The sequence below is a fragment of the Lytechinus pictus genome, chromosome 11 (genome assembly GCF_037042905.1).
Source record: "Lytechinus pictus isolate F3 Inbred chromosome 11, Lp3.0, whole genome shotgun sequence".
In the NCBI taxonomy this organism is placed as follows: domain Eukaryota; kingdom Metazoa; phylum Echinodermata; class Echinoidea; order Temnopleuroida; family Toxopneustidae; genus Lytechinus; species Lytechinus pictus.
The window spans coordinates 8,340,947-8,355,587 of NC_087255.1; the positions used below are offsets into that span (position 1 = coordinate 8,340,947).

A 14,641-nucleotide genomic window follows, 5' to 3' on the forward strand; every position below is an offset into this window, starting at 1 on the left:
ATCCCGCAGGTTTGGTGGTCTTGATTCAATTTAGACATAAAGAATATTTTAATGAAATGAAATACTTATTTTCCATTCAATTCTAATAATAATGATGATAATAATAGCGCTGTTTTTTATTGAGCGCACACACCGTCCAGAGACGCTCATGGCTCTACCGCAGCACCAGTTCTTTTGGGTATATATATACATAAATACATATAAAAAAACAACTATCCATTATAATTGTTCACGTTCGATATTCGTTTCGTTTTCATGACAATAAAAAATATGTAAATGCAGATTTCAAACATGAAATAATATGGGAAAATAATATACAAGCATTGATGATAGATTTATACAGTTCCTCCTCATTGTTGATGGCATATAAAGAAAATGTTGTATTATATTATATTATATCAAAACAAAATTTACAGATCAAGTGAAAACTACTTGTTAAAGGTCAAGTCCACCCCAACAAAAAAATTATTTGAATAAAAAGAGAAAAATCCAACAAACATAACACTGAAAACTTCATCAAAATCGGATATAAAATAATAAAGTTATGACATTTTAAAGTTTCGCTTATTTTTCACAAAACAGTGATATGCACGACTGATATGAGTCAGTCGATGATGTCCATCACTCACTATTTCTTTTGTTTTTTATTGTTTGAATTATACAATATTTCATTTTTTTACAGATTTGACAATAAGGACCAACTTGATTGAACCATATAGCATTAAACAATGCATGCTAATTGCACATGTTCAGGGAGGAATTAATTGTTGTTTCACACGACAACAGGGAGAAAATTTGAATATTTCATATTTCACATAATAAAATACAAAAGAAATAGTGAGTGAGTGATGTCATCAGTCTCCTCATTTGCATACCGACAAGGATGTGAATATAACTGTTTTGTGAAATTAAGCAAAACTTTAAAATGCCATAACTTTCTTATTTTATATCCGATTTTGATGAAATTTTCAGTGATATGCTTGTTGGATTTTTTTCTTTTTATTTGAATCAACTTTTTGTTGGGGTGGACTTGTCTTTTAAGTTATTGTTTTGTTAGATATGCTTTACCATAAATTGCATGGTTTTATGCCATGCTGTATAATTATTGAATATTTAATCCTATTGTAATCGATTCTTTTCAATGCCCATATTGTATAAGTGAGATATTTAATTCATGTATAAGTGAAACGCATAAAGACTTCTTGTATTATGCGCTTGTATTATTACTTGGGTTCTGATATAAACATTCAAAATGCAACGCCCCCTCATTTCATTCAAATGTTTATGGTAATTATTTTACCACATTAATTTGACAAATGAATAGCAGAAGCGGATAATAATGATTTTGATGGGATTGAAACTGGGCGGAAAAAAGAGGGAAGTAGGAAAAGAAGTAAAGTGGATGGAGAGGGCAGAGAGAGAGAGGGAGAGAGAGAAGGAAGGGGGGGGGGAGAGAGAGACCGTGTAAAAGGGGAAGTAGGAAAAGAAGTAAAGTGGATGGAGAGGACAGAGAGAGAGGGAGAGAGAGAAGGAAGGGGGGGGGGGGGGGAGAAAGACTGTAAAAGGAGGAAGACAACTACTGACTATATTTTTTATGTGCCGTATTTGCAGCAAATATTTGCCATCTTTCGGATGTAAAGGAATATGTTTAATTTGCAGTCAGATGCTCATTATTTATAAAATCTGTAATATTCACATCACAAAGAAAAGGAAATCCCAGAGTAGATTTTCCGACATTCTTATCCATTCCTATCTTTCTCACCTTCTGAAGGGTAAGTCAATTAAGTTTGGAACATGAATCTATCGATCCTTTTCTCATGGCTTCTCTCATTCATAACCCCTCTCGCTCCCCTCTTTCTCTCTTTTCTTCTCTCCTCTTTCACTTTCCTTCTTTATTTCATCTTTTTCCATCCACCCATATCTCCACTCTCTCCGTCCTTCCCTCCCATTTATCTCCACCCCCATTGGCGGCGGAAGCCAAAGATTTTAGGGGGGACCACAAATTTTTTTTGACAAGCCCCCCCCCAAAAAAAAGGTTATCAACAACAAATTTAGGGGGGGGGGTCGTCCCCCACCTAAAATTTAGGGGGGACACGTCCCCCCCGCTTCCGCCGCCTATGTCCACCCCCACTTCTCGCGACTATACACACCCCTTCCTAATTCTCTCATTTTCTGACAACATCAATGTGATTATTCTCTTTCGATCCCTTCCTTTCTGTTTGCACTTTCATACATATCTATAATATGCTATGAAAAATCATTATCCAATGATTGTAACTTTTGCTGCTATTGCTTTTAATCGTCATCATATCTGTCTTGATCCCCTCCCTTAATAATTCGCAGACAGAATGTCAAAACATCAGTACAAATATAATACTTTCAATTCTTTCAAAAGCATTGTCGAACCTCAGTCGGCCTTTGACCGAGGGGACCTCCTCCCACGTCATGCATTGCACACACACGGGGGGCTAGCATGAATAGCGCAACCCAGCACACCCCTTTTCTAAAAGATTATTATTTGAGGAGAGAACAATAAGAAAACAACTGAAAATCGAACTTAATATGACGAACAATGACAAAGACCACAGTAGAACCGCATTCTCACCGATAGCGATACAGGTACGACGAGTCGTCTTTGCACTGTATACTGAGCCATTCGACTGTATAGAATAAAATTGCAAATCGAAATTATATCTTGGAGAAACAAGCAAAGCTAATTGAAAGAGAGGCTCACGAATATCATTATCTGCTAGCAAATGTAATAATTTATTCATGCTAAGTTTATCGCTGGTTTAAGCAAATGGTCTGATCTGATCGAGCAAAAAGTTAGAATAAGAGGAATTAAGACGAGCTGTACTAAAGGAGGCCTGGTCGAAATCAGTCTGTTTGAAAAAAAAGTCGTCGTCTGCTAAAGTGAAACAAGATGAGCGTGGATGATGGTAAGTATTAATAATAAAAAAAAATCATATTTAAAAGAGAATTGTACTCCAAGAAAGAGGCGCAATTATACAATAGTTGTCCTGCATATGCCCATATGATTAGATGATAGTCTTGATGATATCACATTTCCAACAGCAATCGGTATGTAAATACTTGTTGTAACGTCGGGTTACAGAAATACTATCATGGCAATATATGGTTATTTGATATTAACCTTAACTGGACTTGTTTATAAGGGAATTGCAATAATTGGATTCTCATTTGGTAGAATAGTGCAGTAAGAATGTTTCAAGGAATGGTGGACAATATTTTGTTATCACTCTTGTAAACTGTGGTGTTAAAACTTTCAGAGGGAGTATATTATTGTCCGATCAAATATAATGGTAAAAATAATCTTAAACCAACATGTAGAATAGATTATACCCAATGATTTAGAAAGCAACGTTGTTGCTGTTGTTGTTGTGTTTGTTTGTTGTGTTTTGTGGAGGGGGGGGGGTCATACACAAGTCATATTCAACATCGCATTGGTCTTGTTGCTTGTTTTGACCAGTACGTCAATTTTAAGAGCGTTTATACTCACTAAAGACCACTTGATGAAAATGCTGCCTTCTGAGCTAGAGACCATATAAGTTCAGGTCTTGTGATGTATCTGGTTCAAATGCTCTGTAACTCTTTGTTGAAGAGGAATGCAGTATATAAATGAATTATAATCACTACAGCTATGTAGGGGATGTAGGGGATCCCACCATTCATGGGGCCTATATTGCTATTAAAAAACTGAACTTAATCATTTAGAAGGAGAAGAGTCCCTTTTAAACTTTGAATATGACTTTGTTTTGTCGTAACATTCAAACCTACCCTTCTTTAAAACAAAATGCGTGACTGTATAGGTATTATGCTTTCAGTTTTAGCATTCAGCATTCATGGAAATAACCGAAAAGATGTACTTATGTGTTTGTTACATTTTATTTATGTTTTTTTCAAACGATAATGAGGGTAAAATATATATTTTTAGTCTTCTTTTCTTAGATTATTATCCAGTTTAATTTATGCATGCATACTTACTTATGTTTCAATGAGAGAAAATTAACTTAAATAGAAGTCTAATAAGAAAATGCGTGGACTAGGCCTTACTTGAAAGAAAGCTGAAATAAATATGGCAAAACAAAACGAATAATCAGTGGAACATGTAGAATATCATTTTGCACGAAGCATTGACCCTATTTTTTTTTCGTGTAAAAAAAAGCGGCTATTGAGTCGCCTATAAGTTCAGTTATCGGTGTAATTGTGTCAGATTTTAGGTCATATTTGATTCTCACAACACCTAGAACTGTCCGACTGACCTCGAAATATATTCTCATTGTACAGGTGACCCAGATTAAAAAGAGAAGAAAACAAATGCGGAGTGAAAAGGGAAAACTGATGTTGTCCCCTACTGTTAGCTCTTTTCGTTGCTTTTGGAAATAAATGATATAATTGTTGGTATAAATAAGTCAATTTTAGGCCATCTTTGATTCTGACAGCACAAATATCTCTGCAAAGATAAAAAATTACTTTGTTGTTGAACAGCGTTTAGTGGGTGTTAACATGGATATGGTTATTTTCTTTATTATTTGCTGCCAGTAATTATAATCACACCATAATACTTCTTTCTTTAACTTTAAATTATAGAATTTATTTAATATAAGGAATCGCAAATAAATCTTTCGAGAAATTTACTCTTTGACGCAACAAAAATTAAACAACATCAGCAACAGCAAATGCAAAACAGAAGCAGCAAGAGCATAATGAAATATCATCATCATCATCATCATCAATATCATCATCACCATCATCATCATCATCATCATCACCATCACCATCACCATCATCATCATCATCATCACCATCATCATCATCGTCATCACCATCGTCTTCTTTTTCTTCTTCATCATCGTCATCATCATCATCACCATCACCATCACCATCATCATCATCATCACCATCATCATCATCACCATCGTCTTCTTCTTCTTCTTCATCATCGTCATCATCATTATAATCATCATCATCGTCATCATTGCAACCATCAACATCACCATTACATCAACCTGTGGAATTCATGTAGTTATGAATATCAGCTTTTACATGTTTTATAATAAGCTTATTTTGTTCAACCCATTATAATTCGTATTAGGAACACCTCTACGTTTCTCTTGATAAGCTTTCTAAGGCCAAATCCTTGCCCTCACAAACATGACAAAAGGAATTTCAATTTGATTTCATTTTTAAAAAAGCCAACAAAAATATGCTACCCAATATGTCGCCTAACAATAACATTCCCTTTTTTATAATTTATTTTGTGTGTGTGTGTATTTCCAAAGTAACGCATTTACTAGACAAAAGATAGAGTCGTAAAAGTAAGAGAGCAAGGATTTTTGGATCTGGTGCTGATTTGGTTTTTTTTTAAGGGGGCAAGGACGGTGCAAGCCATTTTTTACGGGCAGACCGTAATTTGAAAAGCAAATTAGGAGTTGGAGGTAATGGGGAGGGGGTTTAGAATGTCCCTCGCCCATCGCAATCAGAAGTTAACAATCTTAGATGTTTAGGGGGTACACTCCAAAAACAAATTAGTAAAAATGACTAGTTAATAGGGTCAGCTGGGTGCAACTGTTATTCTAGTCATATTTGACTATTTTGTAGTCGTATTTGATTAGAACAGAGTTATTCTTTATTAGAATACATGTCAGAAATGTGACCTAGACATATCAGTTGCACCCAGCTGACTACTGGTCTACTCTCTAAAAAAAGATAGTCAAAATGACTAGTTAATAGGGTCAGCTGGGTGCAACTGTTATTCTAGTCATATTTAACTATTTTCTAGTGGCATTTTACTAGAATAGCGTTATTTCTGTCAGTGACTAGAATATATATGTCAGAAATGTGACTATCAGTGATTATCATGTCAGTTGCACCCAGCTGACTCCTGGTCGAGTCAATTTGACTGATTTGTTTTAAGAGTGTAGTCAATTTGACTTTGACTGATTTGTTTTAAGAGTGTAAGAATATCTGTCGCCCCCTCGCAATCAGAAGGATACCAATCAACAAAGTTTCTGTTTGATTGCTCATGATCAAAGCACATACCCAACCCTCCTGGCTCTCATTCACAGGAGTTTGCCATCCGTGACTTTTACCTTGAACCTCGCTGGATCTCATTACATTCTTATGCTTCATTGTCAATAACAGGTCACCGATTTATTAACTTGAGTGCTTATATGACGTTCTTCCGCTTTATTTTTACCAAATAAGGTTGTATTGTTCCCGGGTTTGGTCTGTCAGGTGAATTGGATTGATGAACGAATTGTTCAAGATGGTTATAATACATGCTTATCATCATGACAATCATATTGCATTCTTTCAAAAGAGAGAACTCCCACACAATACAACAGGCATATTTCAGGAGTATAGGAGCCATTTTATTTCATGTTATCAGTATATTGATAAAGAATTCGACAGTTTGTGAAGAAGAAACGTTTTGTAACAATTTTCTACGTCTGAGCACGACCCTTCTACATGTATATTCTTTAATGAGAAAGAATGTAACACATTATGAACATTATGATCGTATCACTGTGCTGATAATATTACATATTTATTTTTTATTCAAACTGAACAAATGAAGATCAAAATGGATAGGAAGACGATTTTTACTATACTTTATGCCTACCATGAAAATAATTGCACTCACTTTCTTTGTAGTTTGTATAATAAGATGAGATATAGCTTGGTATATTTTTAAAGCAGCCTTGATAATTTGGACTTTTCGAAACTCAGATGAAATAAATTACTCCTTTACTAAATGTAAAGATATTGTAAAAATTACTAGAAATTTTACGTGACATTCATGCACACATTTCGTTAAATGTCAATAAATTGTTGTTCCATGAAATTTCAAAGAGAATAAATGGGCCTATAGAATGAAGAGAGAAAAGGAGAGTGAGGGGGGGGGGGGAGAAGGAGGAGGGGGAGGCGTAGAAAAGAGGTTATCAATGCATCTTCATTATTTAAATCTTGCATCAAATCCCTCATTTGCATATCGGACACATCATGAATTACTATGAACACAAGGAAAACTTGGAAATACTTGTGTTTTTATGCAACCATGTGTTAAGAAATTTTAGTAAGATATTTTCTTGTCATAAAATCAATTTGTCGTGTGAACTTGCTTGGTTGTTGAAACAAAATTATGCTTCCGGTGTTCCATCATAAAGCAGACTTTTAAAATAACTTTTTAAAGGGTATATACTCAATCGAAATTGTAATCAATCGATCTATGATTTCCCCGGTTCTAACAGATAGCAACAGCTACGCCTCATTTGAGCTTCGAGACTTCACCGTCATAACCCCATCAACATCATCATCATCGGGCAACTCACCCCCGCCTCCGTACTCGACGAACTCGGACACGACGAGCCTCGATGTCTCATCGGTGGGCCAAGGCGAGATCATGGAGGACTCGTTCTCCGTGGTCACCGACAGCAGTGCGGCATCGTATAATGCTGGACGGTCACAACACCTCTTTGGACTCGAAGACGACTACGATTATGCTGATATTGTACCCGCGGGTGTAAGAACTGTTTTATCTTCATGGCAGTAGTGTAAATGAGGCACTATTTATAGGGAGCACACCACGGAGTATGGGGCAACATGTGTCTAAAAAGTTGCGAGCGAGCAAAGCAAGCTAGCAACATTGTAACTATTTTAAAAAGAAAATCTACTTTCGTGATAGACTTTGACATAATATTAACATTAAAGAAATCGTATCATATCTCACTGATCTTTTCCCTTTCCTTTCCCCTTTCTCCGTTTCCCTTTCTTTCCCTCTCTCTCTCTCTTTCTCCCCCTCCCCTTTCCCCTCGCTTCCCCCTTTTCCCTTGGAAAAAATATTTTGGCTGATCTGCTTTAAGTTTATATTTACGTCACTACTTAATAACGTTGGATTAAACCGCCTAAAATTATAAACAACACTAATAATATCATGATAATTTGATAATATTAATAATGCATATTTGTAATAATCATATACATACATTATGTAATTTTGATGCCACTGTTTAAACCATCGATGTTTTCTTTAAAAAGATTTTTAATTCAAATATTTATGAAATTTACACGGGCTTTTTTTCGTTGAAAATAATATCCATGATGGTGATGCGGGCGGTGTTGATATTCACTTTGACTAATCAATTTTAAGAGTGCTATTTAAATCATTTTCATTCCATAATTAATTGATTATGAAATAATTTCCCGTCTTTGATAGATCCGTAAAGTGACATTACAAAAGAACTTTCGAGGTTTTGGATTGACTGTAGCCGGTGGGGCCGATAGTCCGTATGGAGAGTTGCCCGTCTTTGTGACGAGTCTTGACCCCCAAGGTCCTGCTGCTGAATCAGGAGAAGTTAGGGTAAGATATACATTATTATTTATGTTGATATGTTGATATTTCTTTCCTTTATTTAACCTTTTTGCTGTTTGTATGATTTCTTCTTTCCCTACTCTCCTTTTTTGGGGTAACTTTTCCCCTTTATCTCTCCCTTTATCACTCTTTTTCTTTCTTTCTTTTTTTTTTTTTTTCTCTCTCTCTCTTTCTTTCTTTCTTTTTTGTCTTTTTTTTTCCTTTTTTCTTATTTATCGTCCTTGTTCTTCTAGTTCATTTGGCTCTTATCTTTCTACTTTCTACTCCTTTATTTTCCTTTTCCCCTTTATCTTTTATATTTCTTCTTCTCCTTCTTCTTCTTTTTTTCGTGCCCCTCTTCTTTCCTTCTTCATCGCCATCATCTGCTTTTCTTCTCCTCCTATTTGTTGCTAATCTATACTCCTTCTGTTTCTCACATTCTTCGTTTTCATATAAACTTTTCTCTCGCTAGTTCTACTCTAACATCTACCACAGATTTACCATCATGTATGTTTTCCTCCTTTATGTCTGTTCTGCCGTTATGACTATAAAGTGATTATTTATTATTCAAAGGGATCGTTTCACTTTCTGAGCAGCTGATTTAAACAAATCTCAAACCAAGATGGCACATGTGTGTGAGTGCTTGCATTTGTCCTCAAAAACCCTGACACTGACCACAATGTAGGATGAAAAACTTCAATTTAGACCCAAGTAGAAATTTACTAGCCTGATTTTAAGAACCGTCTGTAAGACGCATTCAGCTAATGCCCAGTTTTCTCAAACTCAAAAAGTCCGTTGGCTATGTTGACTGCCTTCTGCGGTGTTTATCTCTTATGCCTATGCTGCCAAAGTGTTTCTTGACAGGGATGGGGGCAAGACGATCTAGAGATGATGTATTTTTTAAACGTCATATATGACAAAAAGATTCTGATTAGTACCAGTCTTTGTCACGCATTTGAATCCCTATATTAAGTTTTTCAAAGAAGCAGAAAAAGGCTTCTAACCCGTCTATTAGAGTTGTTTTTGGTTCTACAAGCAACCCTTGGGGAGGCCAAGACCCCCAACTTGTACAAAGAACCTTACATGGTCCATTCATTGTGCAACGCAAAATGGCTTTGAAGGACTTTTTAAAACCCCCCTTGGCTTCTTTGAAGAACGTTAAAAGTGTCTAATTGCTAGACAAAGAAAGGTTTTAAATTTTGAAGAGTGAAGGTTGGAACATATTGAATGAGACCCAATACATTTTTTATAGTCTTTTTTCTTTCCCGTTTCTCCGTTCACCTTTCTCCTCCTTTTATTTTTCAGTACTTGAAAATTTAAAGGGGTCGCCCCCTGTGTATTTCTCGTGCCGCCCCCCCCCCTGATTACCTAAGCTTACTATGATAGCATCCTTTGCCAATTCTCTTTCATTTTCTATTTAGATTGGTGATCGGATTGTGAGCGTTAATGGAAAAGAGATGGAAGGCAAAACTCACACTGAGGTGGTTCTGGTAATCAAACAAGCGGGAAGAAGAGTCACCCTCGAACTCACAGAGGGGCCGGAAAACATCATGAACTATCTCGAATTCGAGTGACGTCACCACTAAATAGACTTTGTTCTACGAAGACGCATTGCACATCATAAGCCTTCGCTCGCGATCCATTCGCACCTGATTCTAATTTGTAAATAGGTTGTTTAGCTCCACAACTGTCTGCTACAGCATGCAGGGGTTCGTTGCCCACAGGCTTACAACTACGGTAACCTTGCACACAGCAAAAACTGTGGTGTTAACCGGTGTACATAGAGGACCACACCAGTTATTTTACACCGGTGTTGAATTGGTGGTGTTAGTTTACACCTATAGGTGTCATTACAACACCTTTGGTTGTTACATTTACACGCTTTGGTGTTATTTTTAATCTCTAGGGTGTGATTTTAACACCTCACGGTGTGGTCGTCTATTAACACCAACTGGTGTCAGTTTTAACACCGCAGTTTTTACAGTGCAGTCATGGCAGCTACCATGGTAACAGGGCTCAGCGGCCAATCACAATCAAGGTTTCCACTGTTGTGACCATAATGGCAAAATTACAATAACTCTTTTTGATAACATACATGAGTGTTGGACTAACAACACAACAAATTATTCAACACCCCTGTTATTGTTGTGAGCTTTGGAGTTGAACTGCAAGCCGGACGGATAAATTAATGGACATCACTTGGATTATCAAAACTGAACGGCAGAGGTCCGTAGTCTCAATCAACTTCCAGCCAATCAGACAGGATTGTTGGTATTAGGTCATTTGAGCGCGGTCTATAGACTGTCTACGGTGTCGATACGAGGTGCGGTTCAACGGTTGGATCAACTCATTTTACATGTTTTACTCTCGCTCGCAACCGGTACGTTGGCTTGTGCAATTTTAGATACTAACTATGAACATTTGATGATTAAAATAAGACTGCTGCTCGACACGATAATTGGAGAGATTGATCCTGCACTATATTTGAATAAAATATGCTAGCTCTTAAATTTGCGAAGGTCTGAGGGAACATGATAGAACATTGGACTGTATTTCGTGATATACTGTGTGTAAATCTGAATTTATGTTGAATCCTTTGTAATATTATAATGCGGTGCTGGGACATTATCTTATTCACTTATTTGTTCCTGCGACCAGAGGCGGATCCAGGATTTTCCGAACAGGAGCGGGGCACATTTTCTCTAGGAAAAATTTGACAAGCAAAAAAAAAAGTTTAAAAGGACATTTCGTCCACGAAAAAAAATGGACAAAAAAGGTCTTCACTTTCAAGGGGGGGGGGGGCACACTTCTGTTTTAACAGCATTTTTACATTACAAATTTTAATTGTGCCTCTCGAGGGGGGGGGTGGTGCAGGCGGCCCGTGCCCCCCCCCCCTGGATCCGCCAGTGCCTGCGAAACCCCCCCCCCCCCATGCACATTAAAGAACATACAAAACATACCCTGAAACTTAATATCAGTCCTTATACTATATTTTTTCTTCACATAATTTTGAATTGAATTGTCGGCGTGCCTGGCATATCACCTCAGTACTCTGCCCAAGCAGCTATTAGTACTTGCAAAGCATAATGCATAAATTAATGATTATTGTATCAATGCCCGTAAACCGATTTATTTTATCATAGTGTATAGGAAAAAAAATTCGCAGAAAAAAAAGAAAATTGTGTTTACTCTTATATTGCTATATATTCAACGAAGATGAATAGGACTTAAACGTTTTATTTTGTAAGAAAAACCCCAGAAAAGTATAAGAGGTAATTTGTTTGTCATATTACAAATTGACGATTGTGTTATGTTTGATGCATTATCACAATTATTGAAGAAAATCAATGCAACATTGTCGTTTCGTCGATATATTTGAATATAATTGATAAGAACATCTGTTCTAGTACAAATACAAGTACATAATTCAAATATTTATGTAATATAATGCTTGAAAGAGTGTAAAATGATTCAACAAAGGCAAATATCCTGAGAATTTATAAGGAAAATCAATTGATTATCTGTGCAGGACGCAGGTTACTATGATCATCGATTTTAACATGTTTAAAGGAATATTTTATGCTAATGATATAATTTTATATTCGTATATATTTTTCGTAAATCTGAGATGTTTTCAAATATGTGTTACTCTGTATTGATCTCATTAAATGTACAGTTGTCCGTATTACTAGTAAAGGGATAATGATATTTATCAGAATAGTAATCTCAATGTTACCAATATAATAAAGAGGAAATTCATTCAATCAGAATGTCTGTCAGTCTGTGATTTTTCTTGAGAATTCATTTCCGTAACTGTCGTATCGATGTTCTTGCTACCAAATGCATTGCTGATTCTGTAAATTTAGTTTCTGATTAATATGCGTGAGATCTACCGCGCCGAGTCACAGAAAATATCTGATTCCCTTCCTCCACTTTGACAAATCCTACACTCTAAAAATTATAGGGTAAAAATGCTCCATGAGGGTAATTATGTGTCCAATCAACATTGGACATTTCTTTTTGGGCATTTTCATTTATTCAGTGTGATGAAAATTTTGCCCATTCTAAAGTAATTACTGCTTATCCTTTAACCTTACTGGACAATATGCTTCCTGCATTGGGTAAAATACTGCCCCAAATTGGTTGGACACACAATTACCCTCGTGGTGGTAAAAAAATTACCCAATATTTTTTTAAAATGTACATGCCATTGGCCATAATCGGGGGGGGGGGGGGGGGGGTCATCGACGGTTTCGCCCGAATCTCCTCTAATATAAAACTAGACAAATTATACCGTTTGGGGTGGTAACCCACCTCTCTCTCTTTTTTTTGGGGGGGGGGTGGGGAGAGAGGTCTTGTCAGATATTAATATGATAATAATATTTGAAATTTATATAGCGCATAATAATAAAAAATACTCTCTATTCGTGGAGGAAGACTTGTCTTCTCTTTTTTCAAAGCTGATGTTACCCCCTCCCCCTTTTGGGGTTCTGAGCCCCCTATAAAAACTGAAAAGGGGACTTGTTCTGTGCACCCTACACCGTTGATACCGCTCCCCATCCCCATCACTTGCACCTTTCATGTCTTCTTTTATTACCCCATTATCCTCTGACAATCTATCTAAAACGCAACACTCTTCTCAACAAGTGACTACCCTGCATGGGTAACATAATTATGACGTTATTATCATTATCACTTTTATCAACATGATTATAACTTTCTCATTTGAATTTTTCTTTCCTTATCTACTTTTTTTGGATTTTTCCTATTATTTTGTGCAATAAAAGATAAGTCTCTTTTATTGCACTGTTTGTCTGGTATTCCCCTTTCCTTTTGTGGCCTTTTATCAATTTCAAACTCTAAGCTTAAGATGGGGGTCTCCCACATTTCAAAATGTATTATGTCGATATATGTATATATACATATATATATATATATATATATATATATATATATATATATATATATATATATATATATATATATTATTTTCAGCTATTTGTTTTAATAATAAAAAAAAGAAATTTAACAGGTATAAATATGTTTCAATTAGATTGTTAGAATGTATATATGCATATGTTATTCATTATGTCATTTGCTTATTGTTATGTTATGCTACGAAAAATGATTACACTTGTATATACTTTTGTTATTGGAATGTGGAAATAAATAAATCAAATCAAATTATCATTATTATCATTATTATTATTAACATAAATTTGAAAGCCCCACTTATATATACTTTATTATTGAAATGTGTCTAATAGATTTTAAATATCATTTTTGAAAGTAATTTTCAAAGCTTGCTCTCTTTCTGGACACTCCTATCGCAAGCCGTTTGTCCCAGAAATGCGACAAACTTATTTTATGGATCGAGAAAAATGGGTTTATCGTTGTTGTTGTTGTTGATTAACTCAGTTTTCCTCGGAAAAGCTATAAGTTTTCCCCCTGTAAACTGTTCGTTTTTTGTTGATAAACTGGGATTTTCGTTGATTAGCTGAGTTTATCGGTGATGACATCATGATCAGTGCTTGTTACAGACGCCCTCTGTCTGTTTTTCTAACCAGGGACGTTAGAGGGGCACGTCCCTGTTCTGGATTCGTCAACAGCGCCATCAATAAGCAATTTTTTAAAGAGCTAATATGAATCATTTCACTTTGTATTTCCGGATTTTCTGTCCATGTTTTCAGCCTTCGGCAAATCGACTAAGGGTTATTTCCCCCCCATATTCATTTCCAGAATGTGTAAAAGACCTTCATGGAAACCATGATACCTCTATTAGTCGCGGGAATATAAAAATTGGGAGGACTGACTGACTCAGTTACTCAGGTTTGCCCGTTATCATCTGTTTAAGGGCAATGGAACATTCGAACTGATTTGTTTTCGATGGCTCATTTTGAATGTTGGGCTTTTATTAGAAAAAAAACTCATTGGACAAATCGGCTTTTGAATTGTTTTCTTTTATATTTCTTTTGGATCACCTCCTCATGAGATGATCTTGAATAATTTGTTTCGTATCAACATTCTTTGCCACCCAAAAAGAGGAATTGGATGTGAATGGGGGCTATGAACAGGGATTATAAACGAGTACCCACTCTACCACCACGGTCATCACCACCACCACCACCACCACGTACACGTACCACCATCACCACCACCACCACCACGTACACGTACCACCATCACCACCACCACCACCACGTACACGTACCACCACCACCACCACCACATCATCATCACCCTCCTCCTCATCATTATCACCACCAC

General features: G+C 36.2%; 1 protein-coding gene across 1 annotated transcript; it reads left to right on the top strand.

Moving 5' to 3' along the window:
- Window positions 1-2,513: 2,513 nt before the first annotated feature.
- LOC129271449 (multiple PDZ domain protein-like) lies at window positions 2,514-12,144 on the top strand. The gene is made up of 4 exons (XM_054908800.2): window positions 2,514-2,939; window positions 7,275-7,546; window positions 8,240-8,383; window positions 9,796-12,144. The coding sequence occupies exons 1-4, from the start codon at window positions 2,924-2,926 to the stop codon at window positions 9,946-9,948; spliced, it is 585 nt and encodes a 194-aa protein (XP_054764775.2). The 5' UTR covers window positions 2,514-2,923; the 3' UTR covers window positions 9,949-12,144.
- The last annotated feature ends 2,497 nt before the right edge of the window (window positions 12,145-14,641 follow it).